Below are 18,081 nucleotides of genomic sequence, written 5' to 3' on the forward strand. Positions count from 1 at the left end.
AGCTCAAGCAGGCTCGGAGCTGTGGCCACTTCCCAGGGGAGCCCGCTCCAGTGCTCAACCACCCTTTGGGTGAAAAACTTTTCCCTTTAATAATTTAAACCTCCTGTGACACAGATCCAGCTGTTTCCTCTAGTCCTGTAACTGGTCACAAAGAGCAGAGCCTGGAGCTGCCCCTCGTGAGGATGTTGAAGAGCTCAGCAAGGTCTCCCCTCAGCCTCCTCTTCTCTAGGCTGAACAAACAGAGCGATTCAAAGAAAACAAGCCAGAGTTAAGCAGGAAATCCAGGTCCTGAACTCTGCTTCTGGTTCTCCTTGAGGAGAGGGCAGAAGCGCAGGGGCTGGCAGCGTCAGCGGTAATGCCTTGGCAAAAGGAACCAGCAATCGCTTAATTGCTCCCAGCTCCAGCCAGGCAGCAGCAGGAGCGGGCTGTGCACGGACCGGCAGCAGCAGCGGGGAAGGTCACCCAGCCGGGATCGGCTCTATGTGGGGATGCCCCGGGCTCCGGGCTCGCCGGGGAAAGTCACCCAGGCGGGATCGGCTCCATCCGGGGGATGCTCCGGGCTCGCCGGGGAAGGTCACCCAGGCGGGATCGGCTCCATGCGGGGATGCTCCGGGCTCGCCGGGGAAGGTCACCCAGCCGGGATCGGCTCCATCCGGGGGATGCTCCGGGCTCGCCGGCAGCGCTGCGCTGAGCGCGGAGCTCCCGCAGCCGCCCGGAGGATGCTCCGGCCGGGCTATCCTTGGGAACGCGCTCCCGTGGAGGACGCTGGAACAGGAGCCGCTGCTCTCGGAGAAGCCATCGGCGGGGCCGGGCTGCTTCCCGCGGCTGCCCGGCCCAGCCCGGCAAGGTGAGGTGCCGGAGGCTCGGTGCCCGCGGCTCTGCGGGATGCTCGGCGCGGCTGCACCATCCCGCCGTGCCCTGCCGGCAGCGCCTCGGGCAGCTCGCAGAGCGTCTGCTCAGTCCCCAGGCGGCTGCTTCACCTTCACGGCTGCGAGCGATGCTCAGGCAGCGGAGGAGAGCTGATGCCGGCAGCCCGCAGGACATCCTGACCACCAGCCAAGGCCACGGAAGCAGAACTGTCCCTTCCTGAGTGCCGGACCCAGAGGTGACAAAGCCGTGGTGTGATCGGCAGCCTGGGGATGAAAGTGTTGGGGGCAGTGTCTGTGCTTTGGGTGCCAGCTCAGTGCCTGCCCAGGCTGAGGTGACTTTGGGGCTGTGTGGAGAGGGTGAGGAGAGGTGCTGGGGGGTGGATCCGGGCAGGGAGGCTGGCTGAGGGTCCCATGCTCTGTCCAGGCTTTGGGGCAGAAATGGGCATAAGGATTGGCTGGTCATTAGTGGGAAAACAGGTCCCAGTCTGGAGCTGGAAGGTGCTCTTTGCACAGAGGGAACTGGCTATGAAATCATGGCCAGAGGTGCAAGATGACCCCATGGAACTGGAGTTTTAAAACGCAAGTGAACGAACGGCAAATGCCAGTCAGGGATAAATCCAGATCTTCCTTTCCAGAGCACAAACTCCATAGGGATCCTATATCTTGCTGAAAGTAAAGCCACCCCTATAAGGACTCTATGAGGTCCTTGAGACTGTGTCACAGATCTCTCTAGTCCTTACATCCCAACAGATATTCCTAATGCACAGATGTTCACGGACAGAGGACACAGGGGATCCCATGTGTGGCACATCCCTGGTCGGGCCAGGGTGAATGGCTGGTGTGGTAACAGCTGGCACTCTCCCACCATGTGCATCCCTCCATCACCAACCCTCCCAGCACCACTCTGGGCATCACCATCACCCCTGACACCCCACTGCCACCAAGGTCAGAGCAGGAAGGAATGCTGTGGGACAAGGGATGTTCCTGTTCTGGGACCTCACCAGTCCTTCCCCACCAGGGGAGGGAGGCAGGAAGGTAAGGGGCACAGCAGTGACCTGTCTGGAGCCATTTCCTTCCTCCCATCCCCTCCTGGTTTTGTCCCTGGAGACTGTCAGGTTCCTCTTCACTCACACCAGATTGCAGTGGCTGTCCTGGTGTCCTGGTCCTGTCCTTACAGCAAACTGACCCTGAGCTGGAATCTGCCCCAGCCTGGACACCATCTCCCCTTAAAGCCAGGTCCTCTCTGGCCCCAGCAGTCCCTGGATCCAGCAGCTCTGCTCCCCAGGCCAGGCTGATGCAGCTGCTGCAGAGGGGATGTGACATGAGACAAGCAGGGCTGCAGACAAAAGGCATCGTCCTGGCCAGAGCATCTCCCAGCTCCCTGCTCCCCCTGCACCCCTCTGTGAGCCCTGGCCAGAGCATCTCCCAGCCCTCTGCTCCCCCTGCACCCCTCTGTGAGCCCTGGCCAGAGCATCTCCCAGCTCCCTGCTCCCCCTGCACCCCTCTGGGAGCCCAGCCAGGCTCCCTCAGGAGGAGCCAGCTGGCAGCATCACCTTCCAAACGGGCTCAGAGGTGACCAGAAGTGATGCACCCAAAGGTGCATTTGTGGGGAGGAAGGGCATGGCTGCATTTCCCTGCTCAAGGTCTCTGCCCACCAGCACGGATGGGCACTGATGGGTGACCAGGGACATCTGCAGGTGTGGGTGTGCACCCGCCCTGTGCCCAGCGGGCAGGAGGAGGGGCAGGGCTCAGTCCTGGGAGGGCAGCAGACGTAGGTGGGTGCAACAAGGTACAGGGGACAGCTTGCTGCCCAGGTGGCACTGAGAACTGAAAAATGCCCTGGGGCAAGCAGTGTGTTCTGACTCCCTCTGCTCTTGGTCTCACATCCAGTCTCTGTCTATCAGCTCATGCCTCATTTTCCACCAGCACCTTCATTTTCGTGCTGTGGGTCTCCACAGATCTGTGTCCCCTCCATGCTCTCCCTTCAAATGCACCTCCTCAGACGCTGGAGCTTTGGCAGAGGGGAGGAGGAGTAGCCATGCAGGCAGGTGGGAGCACACTGGGCTCCAGCTGTGCACCATCAGAGGTGTGTAAGGGTCAGGACATCTCAGCAGTGCAAACTTTCCAGCTCCTAGGAGCCTGGGCCATGGCACATCCCCACACAACATCCCTACTGCGTTCCTCCTATCCTGGCTGAGTGGCCATGGCCCTTCACCCAGTCCCTTCAGTCTCCATCGAAGTTTTCTGCAGAAGGAGCAGCCCAAGGGACCAGGTGCAATTCCAGAGGTGGCATCCTGGGTGTCCTGCTTAGCTGCAGCCAGCACAGGCAGGTATGTGACTGGCAGAGCCAAGGCAGCAGCACGGGGAGCTCTGTCAGCAGCCAAGGGGAGGTGCTGCAAGGCTTTCCTGAGGACATCCCTGAGCATGAGGACCTTGGTGTTGTGATGCTTCAGAGGCAGAGGATGCACTGCATCCCAGCATCTCATCTTCCTCTTTTACCCTGAGTGGGGTCCTTTGTCATGACCAAATTACCAAATAAGTAATTTTGCAAAGGAAGTGCATCAGCATCTTCTCTGCAGCATCCAGGGGCATTTCATGACCAAGGCAGAACCTGGCAGGAGGAATGTCTTGGTTTGAAAAGCCAGGTGTCTGCTGAGGAAGGCAGGAGCCTCCCTTGAAATGGAAAATGTCCCTCCCTACAAGTTAGTATAATTTTAAAATTAAGGGGCTCTCAGGCAAAGAGATGGGAGTAGGAATAACAGGTCTTTTATAGGAAAACTAAAAATACAAATGTAATAGTACAAAAAAGAAAACAAACCACTTCCAGAGTCAGAACAGGCTCTGACCCCCTGTGGGGCAGGGAGGTGGCAGCAGCCCCATCCCAGGGTGGCTCAGCCCTCCTGCAGTGCCAGCTGTGCTTCTGCTGGAGCAGGATCCTGCACAAGGGGGGAGTTTTCCTCTGGAGCTCCAGGGCTGGGGGAGATGGGCCTGGGCTCCTCTGGGAATGCAGTGGGAAGAAAGCTGCTCCTCTGGGAATGCAGTGGGGAAGAAAGCTGCTCCTCTGGGAATGCAGTGGGAAGAAAGCTGCTCCTCTGGGAATGCAGTGGGAAGAAAGCTGCTCCTCTGGGAATGCAGTGGGAAGAAAGCTGCTCCTCTGGGAATGCAGTGGGGAGAAAGCTGCTCCTCTGGGAATGCAGGGGGCAAAGGCTGCTGTGCTGTTCCCAGGTCAGATTGGATCCAGGTAGGAATTCTGGGCTCCTCCCCTGGGCAAAGCATCTCCCCATGGGATGATGGAATTTTCTCAGCCATGCAGGGACACTCAGTGGCCATGAACAGAAGAGAATTAATAATTGAAGAGATCTCGTGGAGGGAGGATTGGCCATGGGAGAGATAAAGAAAAGTGCCCAATGAACAGCAGAGAGCTGCCCCAGCTCTGACAGATGGTGACAGAATGCACACCCCCATTTCCCACCCGAGACACTCTCCTCAGGAACTCCTTAAGCTCCAAGACACCCAGATGGGACAAGTGCCCTCCACACTGAGAGTACAGACACAGTCCCAGCCTCAGGAAGTCTCTGCATGTCTGACAGCCTGTTACTCCAGCAAGAACCTGGTTTGTTTACCCTGGATCCTTCTGGAAGTTTCTGCAGACACCTTGCTAAGTCTCACAGTGCTGTTCATGCCAGGAATTGCTGAGCTCTGGCAGGGACAGGGGGAAGGAAGGGCAGTGTGTGGTGGGGCTGCCTCCAGGCCTTACAGATGTGTTCTTTCATCCCACACAGGGCACAGAACAATTCCTCAGCCTATCCTCCAGCCACTGTAGGATCTGCAGGTAAGACACAGGTGCTGGTGGCCCTTTCTCCAGGATAAGGCTGTTCTGCTGCTGGCCAAGCCCAGCACTTTGCTCTGGAGCTTGGGCACTGGCAGGGCTGCCCAGGGAAGCTGCTGTTCTGGCACACCTGCAAGCACACAGGTGTGCACAGACACACAGCTCTCCATACAGGTGACAGCACAGTCACCTCCGGGAGCCGGCTGGGGTGGCTCTGGCCAGAGCAGCCCTCGGAGAAGACAGGGGAAAGGTGTTTGGGGTCTGTGGGGCTGTTGGGGTGCAGCGGGAGCTGCTGCAGCGCAGCGGGGTGGGGGCTGAGGAGGAAGGAAGCGTGCAGAGCCCGGCAGAGCAAACAGGAAGAGCAGTGGGGATGTGTCAGCGAGGATGTGCAGAGCCCCAGGGGCAGACCTGACCTACCTGAGCCAGGCCCCAGGGACCTGCGACCCCAAATACAGCCCTGCCCTTCCCTGCTGGGGAGGGGGAGCCCACCTGTCCTACCCTGAGGTACCCAGGGGTGCTCGTGGGTGCAGAGGGGTGTCCCCACGTGGGCAGGGTTGGGACAGTGGGGTGGCACAAGGGGCACGCAGGCAGGCATGAGGGTGAGAGGCACTGAGGGGAGAGGCACTGAGGGGAGAGGCACTGAGGGGAGAGGGTGAGAGGCACTGAGGGGAGAGGCACTGAGGGGAGAGGCACTGAGGATGAGAGGCACTGAGGGGAGAGGCACTGAGGGGAGAGGCACTGAGGGGAGAGGCACTGAGGGTGAGAGGCACTGAGGGGAGAGGCACTGAGGGTGAGAGGGTGAGAGGCACTGAGGGTGAGAGGCACTGAGGGTGAGAGGCACTGAGGGTGAGAGGCACTGAGGGTGAGAGGCACTGAGGGGAGAGACACTGAGGGCGAGAGGCACTGAGGGGAGAGGCACTGAGGGGAGAGGACCTGAGGGCGAGAGGCACTGAGGGCGAGAGGCACTGAGGGTGAGAGGGTGAGAGGCACTGAAGGTGAGAGGCACTGAGGGCGGGAGGCACTGAGGGCGAGAGGCACCGAGTGAGCTCTGGAACATTCCAGGGGGATGGGGAACAACCAAGCCACGACCTGGGCAAGAGGACAGCAGGCACGGGAGGATTCATCCTGGCTTGCCGTGGGGCCAGTGGGGTGTGGTGCCCCCCGAGCAGCCCCACGGCGCCATGCCGAGCACCCTGCCTCACACCTCCTGCAGCGGCCCCACGGCTGCTCTCCCATGCCCACCCCTCCGTGCCCCACGGGTGGCACCAGCGCTGTGTCACAGCGGGCACCAAGCACAGTCCAGCCCCATCAGAGCTGCCTGCAGAGCCAGGCCGGAGTCCTGGGGAGGCCAGGCCGGGGTCCTGGGGAGGCCAGGCCGTGCCCGCGGGCGGGCTGGGCGTGCGGGCAGAGCCGAGCTGCAGACATGTGGCCGGTATGTGTGTGGGCGGCAGCCGGGGTGGGGGAGAAGGAGGGAGAGGAAGCAGCAGAGGCAGAGGCAGCAGCTCCTTTGATAAGCAGCTTCCTGAACACTTTCAAACCGTGGTGTCAGGCCGACAGCGCACGGTGCCCGCGGGCCCGTGCCAGGACACAGGAGCCCTCGCCGAGGGCAGCAGGTAGGCAGCACCAGGCTGGACAGGCTGGACAGGAGAGCCCTGGGCACTGCCAGGGCAGCCAGGCTGGACAGGAGAGCCCTGGGCAGTGCCAGGCTGGACAGGCTGGACAGGAGAGCCCTGGGCAGTGCCAGGCTGGACAGGCTGGACAGGAGAGCCCTGGGCAGTGCCAGGCTGGACAGGCTGGACAGGAGAGCCCCGGGCAGTGCCAGGCTGGACAGTCTGGGCAGGAGAGCCCTGGGCACTGCCAGGCTGGGCAGGAGAGCCCTGGGCAGTGCCAGGCTGGACAGGCTGGACAGGAGAGCCCTGGGCAGTGCCAAGCTGGACAGGCTGGACAGGAGAGCCCTGGGCAGTGCCAGGCTGGACAGGAGAGCCCTGGGCAGCACCAGGCTGGACAGGCTGGAGAGGAGAGCCCTGGCAGTGCCAGGCTGGGCAGGAGAGCCCTGGCAGTGCCAGGCTGGACAGGCTGGACAGGAGAGCCCTGGGCAGCACCAGGCTGAACAGGCTGGACAGGAGAGCCCTGGGCAGTGCCAGGCTGGGCAGGGGAGCCCTGGGCAGCGCCAGGCTGGACAGGCTGGACAGGAGAGCCCTGGGCACTGCCAGGCTGGACAGGCTGGACAGGAGAGCCTCAGGCAGTGCCAGGCCAGCCAAGCTGGACAGGAGAGCCCCGGGCAGTGCCAGGCTGGGCAGGGGAGCCCCGGGCAGCGCCCGTGCAGGGGCAGTGGGCACGTGCGTGTGGATGGCAGTGCCAGGCAGGCTGGGATGCTGGGCAGGCCATGCAAGAGCTCTCCCTGCAGGTGCTGGCAGTGCCAGGCTTCCCTGGGCATCTCCCAGGTGTTTCCTGGCCACGCTGGGATGGGAGCCTGGGCTGACTCTGCTCAGCAGCTGCTCTTGTCCTGCCTGGACTGAGAACACCCTGCGTGGGGCACGGGGATGGTGTGAGTGGCAGGGGTGGCATTGTCACTCCCAGAAATGCCACTGGGCAGGCAGCAGGGAATCCTGGGGAGCAGCTCCTGCCCTCGCTGTGTTCCAAACCACCATGTGGACACCAGCTCCCCACAAGACCTCCCTGAGCAGCTGGGCTGCCTGGGATCCCGCTCTTTGCCCACTCAGAGCTCTGACTCTGCATCATTCCCTGCCTCCGTGGGTCTGGCTCCTCCTCAGGGAGGAAGCAGGGGATGCGAAGGAGGCTCAGGATCCCAGGGTGCTGCTGCACTATGAGGAGCTGTGCCCAGAGGTGAGTCAGTATCACCTGCATCTCCCCAGCCCTGCCAGGGGCTGGCCTGTGGCTGGTGATGGAGGATGTCTGGCACCTTCCCCAGCTGGCTGCCCCATGGCCTTTTGCTCAAGCACCCAGATAAAGCAGTTTCCTCTTGACACTTGCTGTGACCTGCAGGATGGAAGAAGCTGTTGAGGCTGTTGAGGGTGCCTGGTCTGTGTGTCCCTGCAGCAGGAGATGGCCAGACTCCCTGCAGTGGCTACAGCCACCTCGTGTCACCTGCTGAGCACCGCTGTGCCCAGGCATTCCAGCGCTCACTGTTCCCCACCGTGTGCTGGGGAAGGGCTGGGAACACAGGCCCTGTGCTTCCATGGAGGGAGAGAACCTGGGGCTCCCCCAAACCAGACCTGCCCTGCCACCACAGGGTGGCTGTCCTCCCCTCAGGGAAGCAGATGGCCCTTGTGCCATGCCCAGGGTCACCAGTGTGGGCTGCAGCCCCGAGGGTGACTCTGCTGGGACCTCTTCAGGAATCTGCCTGGATACAGGGGCTGGGGGTCCTGCTTCCAGAACTTAAAGTCCTGAGCACTTAAAATCCATCCCTTGCTTGCAGACCGTCTGTGGGGGTTCCATCCAGCCTTGTGGTATCTCTCAGATCTGATTTTCTTTTCCAGCTGCTTCTCCTCTGATGGCTCCATGATCTCCCAGGAGCTGAGAGCCCCCCGTGTGGCCCTGCTGTGCTTCATTTCGAGGGCTCTGTGGTTGCTGCAGCATGGTCCAAGCCTGCTTGGTGTGCTCCAGAGTCGATAGGGGCAGCCTGGCAGCCCGGGCAGCTGCAGCGGACATGGACAAGCAGGACAAGCCCAGTCCCTCTGCCAAGAAGCACGTGCGACTCCAGGAGAGGTGAGTGTGCCTCGGGGTGCCCGTGGCACTGCTCATCCCCAGGGCTCCCCTAACACTCCTTCCTGCCAGCCCTCTGCCTGCCAGCACCTGCAGGTGCCAGCTCTGAGTGTGGAGGCAGCCCTGGCCCCACCTAGCCCAAGACAGATCCTGACACCTTCAGTCCTTCAGGGGCTTCCCAGCAGAAAGGCAAAATGTTCAGCTAATTCCTTGTTCCTCCCCATCTGCTGGGGTCTCCCTCTGGCCTTTGCTCAGTGTGGGGTGGTTTTACCTGGGGCTGCTGTGGGGTGGGCTGTCCTTGTGTCCCAGGGTGGCAGTAGGTCAGCCAGGGACCCCTGTACCTTGCAGGAGGGGCTCCAACGTGTCACTGGTGCTGGATATGAGCTCTCTAGGGAACGTGGAGCCCATCCAGCCTGTCTGCACGCCACGGGACATCACGCTGCAGTTTCTGAGGACGTCCAGCCACGTGCTGAGGAAACAGGAGCTGCAGCAGCACGCTCAGAGCCTGGCACAGCTCCAGGAGGAGTTTTCGGTGCGATGATCACTGTTTTCCTTCTCCCTCCTCACAGGAGGGGCGGCAGGGGATGGCAGTGGTGGGACTGGCAGGGGTGAACATGGGGCTCTGAGCCCAGCTGTGCCCACAGCCCCAGGGGGAGTGCAGACAGTGTGGGCAAACAGAGGGGAGGGGTGCCCACGTCCCACCTGCTCCTTGGTGTCCTGTTGGGGTCCCTGGAAAACCCTGTCCTACCCTTCCATGCCATGCTCTTCTCCCAGCACTGCCTCTCTGGAAGGAGTCCCACCACAGCTGGAGTGAAGACAGGACTCATCCCAGGAGCTGGCAGCCCTGGTGATGCCCCTGGGTCAGCTCTGCCCTGCTGGGCAGCCAGGTCTGCCACCACCAGGGGACACGAGTGGCAGCAATGGGCTTTTCCTCATGGCTGTTTTCTCCCCCTGCAGAAAATCCCACCCAACTTCGTGAGTCCGGAGGAGCTGGAAATCCCTGGACGTGCTTTCAAGGACAGATACAAAACCATTCTCCCCAGTACGTGCCACTGTGTCCCTTTGCCTGTGTTTTCCTGTGGGTGAGGGATGTCTCAGAGCAGCCCTGGCACTGGGGTGGGCACCCCGGGGTGCTGTTGCTTCTCCTTGTGTGGAGCTGGGTGCCATGTTCCAGAGGTACACAGCGCTGGGGGGTACATGGGGAGCTGCTCCAGGGCTGTCCTACCCACGTGTGCAGCACTCGTGGGGCCTGGCATGGTCCTAAGGGTGTAAAGGCTGAGGGTGTTCTGGAGGGACTCAGCTGGGCTCCAGTCAGGGTCTGTGGGACGTCCTGGGGAATGACTGCAGGCGAGTTGCCCACCTGCTCACTATGGCACCTGCAGGTTTGGGCTGTGCCCTGCCAGGGGAGTGAGGCTGAAATGGGACAAGAACAGGCCTGAGGGAGGGTGCAGACAGCTCTGGGCACGGCACGGAGCAGCAGGACTCAGCCTCCAGCCCTGGAGGTCGAGGCAGGGAGGATGGGCAGGATCAGTCCCTTGGGTGAGACCTGTGACATCTTTCAGATCCTGAGAGCCGGGTCTGCCTCAGGAGGGCTGGAAGCCAGGAGGAAGACAGCTACATAAATGCCAACTACATCACAGTGAGTGTCCTCCCAGGGCCTGCAGCCCAGGGCTCACAGGGCATCGGGCTGCAGGTGCCACACTGGGTCACACATGCTGGGGCACCCTCACCTGCTCTCCTGTGGCTGCCCTGGGGCAGCAGACTTAGCTTGCCACTCCTGGTGGAGCTGGAGAGATGTGGCTCCATCTGCACAGGGCAGATTCGCTGTTCCAGTGGTGGGAGAGTCTCACAAGGGAGCTGCTCTCGGCTCCTGGGCACACTGAGCACCCCAAAAGGCTCCCTTGCAGTGGCTTCTCCATCTCCTCCTCACACACTGGCCCATTGTCTGGCAAAGCCATGGGAGGCAAGCTGTGCCAGCAGGTTGTGGCAGCTCAGAGATCCTCAAACCTCACACAGCCTGGCATTTCCTCTCTGCTCAGGGAGCTTGCTGCAGTTTCCCAGGAAGGGAGCTATGAAGATGGGGTGTGGTTTATTTTTGGCTCGTGGTGGGGCTCCTTTCCAGAAACTGAGAAATCCTCAGACCCTAGGGTGTTACTTAGACAACTTGGTTTTGATTGCATCCCTGTGCAAACCCTTCCAGGCTGTGCTCTCTGCCAGAACGGGATCCCATGTGAGCCGGGTGCCAGCTTTGCCTGGCAGGCTTCCTGCTGAGTGAGTGATCCCACTGCAGCACCCTGCCCTTGGGGCTGCCCAGGCTGTGGGTGCTGTGAGTGCCTAGCAGCGAGGGAAAGCAGGACTTGGAAAAGCAGCCCACCAAAAATGCTGTCTGGGGTGACAGACAAACCCCTGGGAGGTGGAGCTGGAGGCAGTCAGGAGCGTTTCTGTTCTGATGGTGCTTGTGGCTCAGATGCACGGCAGCAGCCAGCACGGAGGGTGCTCCTTTGAGACAGGAACGCTGTGCCCAGAGCTGCGGGGAGCTCCAGGGGCAGCTGGGCCACGGGCAGCAGAGGGGCTGGGTCTTCCTGAGCAGTCTGGCAGCTGCACATCAGGTGACACTGGCACTGTCCCTACTCTGCCCCAGGACATGGGGCACCTGGGGATGCTGGGCTTTTCTTCACAAGGTCTTTTAAGGTTCAACGATTTAATTAAGAAATGACACCTAAATTATTTTCACTTTTAATTCGATAACTCTAATAATTACTCAAAGTCTGCAATGCGGGCTTTTTTGTCTAATTACAAAACACTACTAAAACTTATGAAGAAGAAGGTGAAGAAGAAGGACTAGTAGCTGCTTTAAAATTTCTATTTTAGTTCTATATATATTATTGTATTCTAAAACTCTAAACTTAAGTTTTCTACTCAGTGATATTACACACTTCTAACTAAACTACACACTCATAATCCCAGTGCTATCAATCAATTTTGGAAGCCCTCTCTATGGCCCCAGGTCAAACACAGTGTTCCCCTGGGGGTCAGAGTCTGTCAGCAGAGAAAGTTTAGAACTCTCAACCTCCAGAATTCCAACATCTCCCCCTCTTTTTGCATCCCCTGTGTCTCACCTGACTGCTGGCAATGCACAAGCACTGCCAGTCCCTGTGGAATACACACCTGCACACAGGTGTGTACACTGAGCACACCTGTGCCCACACACCCCTGTGTGCAGCTGGTATTTCCTGAGCCCTTCCTCCCCCTTGCCTCTTCAAAGGTGTAGCGGTGCAGGAATTTATGGGCACATCAGAAAATGGGCAAGCCAGCCTGCCTGGGCATGCCTGGGAGGCACAGGAATTTGGGAGGGCTCTGCAGGGGTTTGATCACATCAGCCCCACCTGGCATTGATGCTCTTCCTGCTGATGGCATTCCATGAAATGTTTTTGAGCATGGCTGTGGGGGGAAGGTGGAATTCCCAGGGTTGATATCCCCAGGTCTCCTGAATGGAAAATCACATTTCATAGGAAAAATAAATCATTTCAAGGCATGAAAATAGGGCTCTGTGAAATTTTCCTGAAAACATTCCTGTCTCATAGCTGGGCCAGTACAACTTTGGTGTGAGACCAAACCATCAGCAGACTGCTGAGAAGGCCTGGATTTTCTATACCTTTGGCAATTTTATACCAGAAGTGTCTGGAGACAGAGGATGCCTGGAGCTGTGAAGCAGGGATTCCTGCTTGTCCTTGTGGGAATGGCCACAGTGAGGAACAGCTCCTTGTGTGAGCTTTGCCTCACCAAGCCATCCATGGCGCTGATTGTCACACTGATAGTGCACTTGGGTGTGCAAGGCCAGCTGCATGGATTTGCTGCTGTACGATGGGACGAGTTGGGGACGATGCCTGGTGGCTCCTCAGCAGATCTACAAAAGCATTTTAAGGACAGGTTTAGCAGGAAACAGCATGTGTGGCTCAGCCTCTAAACCATGAAGGGGAAAAGCGCGGTGAGGGCTGGAGGGAGTTGGGGACAGCGCCGGTGGCCCCAGGGTGGCCCTGTCCCCTGACAGGCTGTGCTCGGCAGGGCTACGCGGGGCGGCCCCGGGAGTACATCGCCACGCAGGGACCGCTGCTGAGCACCGTCAGCGACTTCTGGCAGATGGTGTGGCAGGAGGAGGCTCCTCTCATCGTCATGATCACCGAGCTCCAGGAGCGCAAGGAGGTACCACCGAGCCTGGCCCGGCCCAGGGCTGCTGCTGACAGTGCAGGGCTGTGTCAGGCCAGATGTGGGGCTGTGCACCCACTGGTTGTGCTTCCGTCTCCGAGGGTGCCCTGCTGAATCACAAGTGGAGGAGGAGATGCCCAGAGCTGCAGCCTTGGCGCTGTCTGGCAATATTCCTCCTCACGTGGCTGTGTGCTCTGGGCACGCTTTACCAGCTGGGTATCAGGGCAGCCCCCAGGGATGGGGCAGAAGCAGTGGGCAGCAGTGCTCCCCTGGCCCCCCAGCTCTCCCCTAGGCTGAGAGCTCTCAGCCAGGGGATCCAGCCCAGGGGAGAGCTCTGGAGAGCCAGAGGGGCACTGCTGCCCACTGCTTCTGCTTCTGGGATGGGAGCCAACAGCACCTGCCTGGGGCAACTGAGAACTGGATACTCTTTCCTGGCCATGTCCTTGCTCCCTTCTCCCCCAGCCGACAGCCTCCCTGTGCCCTGGGTCCTGCTGCATCTGGAAGTTTCCTGGGCTGAGCAGGGATATGCACCCCTGGGGCCTGAAAGCCAGGGCAGGGCAGGGGAGAGGGTGCAGGGCAGCAGATGCAGGGGCAGGGATCTGTCCTTTCTTTGCTTTCCCTCTGTATAACTCTGCATCCACCTTCCCCACTCCCCTAGCACCCCTAAGGTGCTGCCCCCTCCCAAGAACACTAACTCAAGCACAGTTCAAACATCCAGTGGGTGCCTTGAGCACCTCCACAGCCACAAACCTGCCTTCTTCTCCAGAAATGTGTCCACTACTGGCCCGAGAAGGAGGGCACCTATGGCCCCTTCACCATCCAGGTGCAGGGGGTGAGCGAGTCTGTGGAGTACGTGGTGCGGGACCTCTCCATCCAGGTGGGTCTGAGCCTCATCCTGGGCACAGAGGGGGCACGCTGGGCCCAGCAGTGCCCCGGACACCCCTGGGATCTCTAGTGAGATGGCAATGCCCCGTGACAGGAAAGAGGAGGGTTCATGATTCTCAGCAGGCCCCTGCCAGAGGAGGGGTGTGCAGAGCCTGGAGAGGCTGGGAGGGAGCAGGAGCCAGCCCTGGGGCACAGGGGAGAAAGGTCAGCTGGGCAGAGCAGCACCAGCCCCGTGTTTTTGCACTGTGCTGTTGGGCCCTGGCCCATGGGCTCTCTGTGTCACCCTGGGCTGACACCAGCCCAAAGGGTCTGGCTTGCTGTGCCTGCGCTCTGGGGGCAGCATTGGAACCCTCTGGCATGGGGCACACCCGTTGTCTCTGGCCCGGGGGTCTCTCCCTCATGCCTGGCAGAGGCTCAAAGAGGGATTCAGGAGGAGAGTGGCTGAGATGGGTACGGGCTGCTTGACCCCTGCTTGGGCTGAACTCCCCGTGTCATTTGGCCCGTGCCCTCACATCCCCATTTCTCTTTGTTCTGTGCTGGAAAAGCTTGGGGAGGAAAGCCGCAAGGTCAAACACATCCTCTTCCCTTCCTGGCCGGACCAGCAGACACCCGAGTCAGCCAAGCCCCTGCTGCACCTGGTGTCCAAGGTGGAGGAGGCTCTGCAGACTGCAGCCAGCCCGGGGCCCATCGTGGTGCACTGCAGGTAAGAGCTTGCAGCTCACCTGAGCCCTGCCTGTGCTTCTCCTTGGGGTCAATCCCACGTGAGTGCTCACACAGGTCCCACGGTGGTGCAGAAATGCACAGCCACCCTCCAGCAGAGCTGCCAATCTGCAGCTCCTGTCCTGGCAGCAGGATGGTGGCATTAGAGTGGCATATCCTGCACTGGGGTCCAGCAGGGAGGGAGCAGGAGGGGTCTGCATTTGGGACCCACACAACTCCTGCTGTGGAAGATCCTGCTTGAGCAGGGAGATGGAAGCAGGTGAGCCCCTGGCTGGTCCCTTTGAACCTGACCCATTCTGTAATTCTGTGATTCCTGCTCCCTGTGCCACCAAGCACGGCCTGTGGCTTGGATGTGGAGCCTTGTTTCAGGACAACCCTCCTGCAGGAGGTGGCCTCTGCCTGTTCTCTCCTTGCTGAGTGAATTTGGGGACAGTGGAGCAGAGCTCTCGGTTGTCCCTAGGGAATGTGCAGCATGCACTGCTGCAGGCTGAGTGCAAAGCTGGGGTTAGAGCCCAGCTGGGAGGGAGGGGGCTGCAGGGCCCCCTGCACTGCACAGGGATGGGCACAGACTGGTTTTGTGCTTCCAGAGCAGCCTCAGCCGGGCTGTGCCACATGGCAAGAACTCCTTGCCGTGGCAGAGTGACCCCAGCCCCCACAGCTTTTGTTGCCTGCTTAAGAAGCTCGGCCTGGCAGCTGGGGCCAGGGCCCAGCATCCCTCTAGGAAGAAATCCCAGCAAAGCAATCCAGGAGTGCAGCCAGCTCAGCAGTGCGAGTGCAGGCAGTGGTGCTGTGGGTGCTCACCCAGCTGTGTCTGCCCTGCAGCGCGGGCATCGGCCGCACCGGCTGCTTCATTGCCACCAGGATCGGGTGCCAGCAGCTGCGGGACAAGGGGGAGGTGGATATCCTTGGAATCGTGTGCCATCTGCGCATAGACAGGTGGGTACACAGAGCAGGGGGCTCCTTGGAGGGTCCTGCTGGGTGCCAAGCCTGAGAGCAGGGCTTGGGACAGATGTGGCAGAGACATGGGGAAGGCATGGGGACTATTTCTGATGGAAACCAGAAGGGTGGCTGGGGGATGCGGGTGTGTGGATAGCAAACAATCCCCAGTGCCAGGCTGGTTCTGCAGTCAGAGCTTTTGTAGCTCTGACATGAGGGAGAGGAGAGGGGCTCTCAACCTGGCAGCCATCTGCTCCTCCCTTCCAGCTCAGCCACTAAATCCAGAAACACTCCACCTGGCCGCTTTTCAAGAAGTACAGGTGAAAATTAGCACCAAATCAGCTCCTAATCTCATTTAGAACAGCCCAGCAATGCTTCTGAACCCCTCTCTTCTTTGGGCTGCTCTGGTGCCTGTTTCAGAGGCATCTCGACATGGCTGGTGAAGCGGGAATATTTGTGCCCTGGGAGCAGGGTTCTGTGTGTGGTGAAGCGTCAGTGGGCCCTGCCTTTCCCTTGCAGAGGTGGGATGATCCAGACGAGCGAGCAGTACCAGTTCCTCCATCACACGCTAGCTCTCTTCGCTTCCCAGCTGCCAGAGGGGGCAGGCCGCTAGTGCAGGGCTCCCCCCGGCCTTGTGGCTCCCTGCTCCGACCTCTCCTGCACCAGCCTCGGGGATACCTTCACCAAAACCTCTCCTGACGCTGCCAGGCCACAGAGCAGCAGCGTGAACATCCCTGGGGATGAGTACAGCTGAGCCAACCCACGGCCACGGTGGCTTTGGACCTGGGGATGAGCAAGGTGAGGTGGTGCACTGGGTGCTCGAGGTGGCCACTGCTACTGGCTCCAGGCGGATTTCACTCACAGAAAGCAGCTTTGGCTTTCGAGAGGTGCAAGATCCTGAACCAGAAAAGCAAGATGTGCAGAGGAACTGCAGCTGGCAGATGCTGGGACCATGGTTTCCCTTTCAGCTGCAGACAAATGTCCACCCTGTTAGACACAGCACTGGTGGAATTATCCTGAAATAAATGGAGTCTCTGTCCTGGCTGGGCATCCTTTGTTGGCAGGGCTGGGCTTGCTCCAAACATGCACCACTAAACTCTTCTTGCTAAAGACACACCTCGATGGCTTCGTGCACGGTCAGCTAACAGCGTTCCACAGCTTGCTTTCCTCCTCTCCACCTTCAGCCAACACCTTCTCAACAGCCTCAAAGTACAACCATAGAATTATTAAGGTTGGAAAAGACCTCCAAGATCATTGAGTCCAACCTCTGATCAGACCCCACTGTGCACACTGAACTGTATATTGAATTGCCATATATATTTGTTTCTTGAACACTTCCAGGGATGGTGGGTCTCCCACCTCCCTGGGCAGCCTGTGCCATTGCCTGACCACCCTTCAGGGAGGAAATTTTCCCCAATATTCAACCCAGACCTCCCCTCTCTCTAGCAGGGGAGATTTGCAAGTGATGTGTTCCCAATTCCCTTTTGTTACATGAGGGTGGGGATTTTGAATTCTTGGGGTTTTTTTCTGAAATTGGAACAAAATAATATTTGGGTTTTATAAGGTTGTCTTTGTAACTGATAAATCCAGGGGGAAAAAAATAGAAGACAGAAAAACATTTTGTTGTAAAGCATAGAGATGGAAATACACTGTGAAAGATTTTGAAGTACTGTGAAGGTGTTCAAAGCTGCTCTTGCCAATGGGCATTGGACACCCACTTAGGCAGTGAGGGCTGGGAAGGACATGGGGTCTGCCCAGTCTGTGCCCATGTCCTAGGCCCTGACATGACCCAGGGTGAGATCCAGGGAAGAAAGGCTCAATCTTCCTGCTGAATGAGTCTGAGCTTGCCTGGGCTCCCTGAGCTTCCCCAGCTCAGGGCTGTGTGTATGACCTACCCCTTCACCACTCCATGGGCCCCCAAAATGCAGCTGAATTGCTGCCCCGTGGTCTTCCCTGTCCACATCCTTCCCCTGGCACCAGGAACAAATCTGCTTCCCAGCCCAGCAGCAGGAAAAGGAGCAGATCTCAAGCCTTTCCTCACCTGTCGGAATCTGAGGCGTTGATGATTCCGAGATTGTAGAAAGTCTCTGTCTGTCAGCCCCGCTGCCAAAGCAGAAGCCATAATTGGTCTGTGCTGGTTTCAAGGCTGTTTATTCTGTTTATCTCTAACATGTTCTGCTGCCCTGCCGCAGCTCTGTCCTGCAGGGCAGCGTGTGGGGCTCTGCCCTCAGTGGGATGGTACAAACATTAAATACCACAAACTACCTGTGCTGGATTTACAATAACATGCCAATATCTGTCACCTACGTTGGACAGTGTGTCCCCAGCCTGAACCAACAGAAAAATGCCAACACCACAGTGAAACATGGAGGGCATGAAGAAGGAGAAAAAGGACAAGGCACACCCAATTTCCTCCATCTTGTCCCCTTTGAACCCCTAATCTAGAATCCTAAAATTTTACTTTTGCACCCATGCCACACTTAATTATTACTTATATCAAACACTCAGAGCTTGTAATTGATCCTGTAAGATTGAAAACTCTTTTCCATGGGCAGAGATCACAGCCAGTGTTTCTGGGGGCTCTGTCCAGGGGGGTTCCTGACCCCTGCCAGGGTCCCAGACCTGCCAGGGCAGCCAGAGGGAAGCCTTGGGTTCCCACACTCACCCACTGCCATCAGGCAGGAGAAGTTGAAGACTTGCAAACTGCACCTGGACAGTTTTCCTGCACTGCTTGGACAGCAGGACACACATAATTTCCCTCACACTTTCAGTTTGCTGTCCAGAGGAGAGCTCTTGGGGCAGGCTCAGGCCAAGGGCTGCACGAGGCTCTCCCAAGGCATGGAGAAGCAGCACCAGGGTCACAGCTGGGCCAGGCGTGTTGTCACCTCCTCCCAGAGTCCCCATCAGGTG

At 59.1% G+C, this 18,081-nt stretch overlaps 1 protein-coding gene across 5 annotated transcripts; it reads left to right on the plus strand.

The window, feature by feature from the left end:
• Positions 1–591: 591 nt before the first annotated feature.
• On the plus strand, positions 592–16,210 carry PTPN7 (protein tyrosine phosphatase non-receptor type 7). Of its 5 annotated transcripts, XM_041721301.2 has the most exons (12): positions 592–847; positions 961–1,105; positions 4,652–4,701; positions 8,199–8,427; positions 8,773–8,956; positions 9,382–9,466; positions 9,987–10,063; positions 12,490–12,627; positions 13,397–13,507; positions 14,061–14,218; positions 15,058–15,171; positions 15,691–16,210. In XM_041721301.2, the coding sequence occupies exons 4-12, from the start codon at positions 8,297–8,299 to the stop codon at positions 15,782–15,784; spliced, it is 1,092 nt and encodes a 363-aa protein (XP_041577235.2). In that variant the 5' UTR covers positions 592–847; positions 961–1,105; positions 4,652–4,701; positions 8,199–8,296; the 3' UTR covers positions 15,785–16,210. The 5 variants fall into 5 exon arrangements, with proteins under 5 accessions (XP_041577235.2, XP_030147862.3, XP_012426399.4 ...); XM_030292002.4 differs by having other exon boundaries at positions 592–1,105; XM_012570945.5 differs by lacking the exons at positions 592–847; positions 961–1,105; positions 4,652–4,701 and adding an exon at positions 5,069–5,202.
• Positions 16,211–18,081: the final 1,871 nt, after the last annotated feature.

This window comes from Taeniopygia guttata, chromosome 26 (assembly GCF_048771995.1).
Source record: "Taeniopygia guttata chromosome 26, bTaeGut7.mat, whole genome shotgun sequence".
Taxonomy (NCBI): Eukaryota; Metazoa; Chordata; class Aves; order Passeriformes; family Estrildidae; genus Taeniopygia; species Taeniopygia guttata.

What these genes read in the sequence shown, in the direction of transcription:
- PTPN7 (XM_030292002.4), top strand. Translation starts at nt 8,297, where the DNA reads ATGGTCCAAGCCTGCTTGGTGTGCTCCAGAGTCGATAGGGGCAGCCTG. An exon ending in AGCTCCAGGAGGAGTTTTCG is followed by an intron (nt 8,957 to 9,381) that starts GTGCGATGATCA and finishes CTCCCCCTGCAG; the next exon opens with AAAATCCCACCCAACTTCGT. An exon ending in ATACAAAACCATTCTCCCCA is followed by an intron (nt 9,467 to 9,986) that starts GTACGTGCCACT and finishes GACATCTTTCAG; the next exon opens with ATCCTGAGAGCCGGGTCTGC.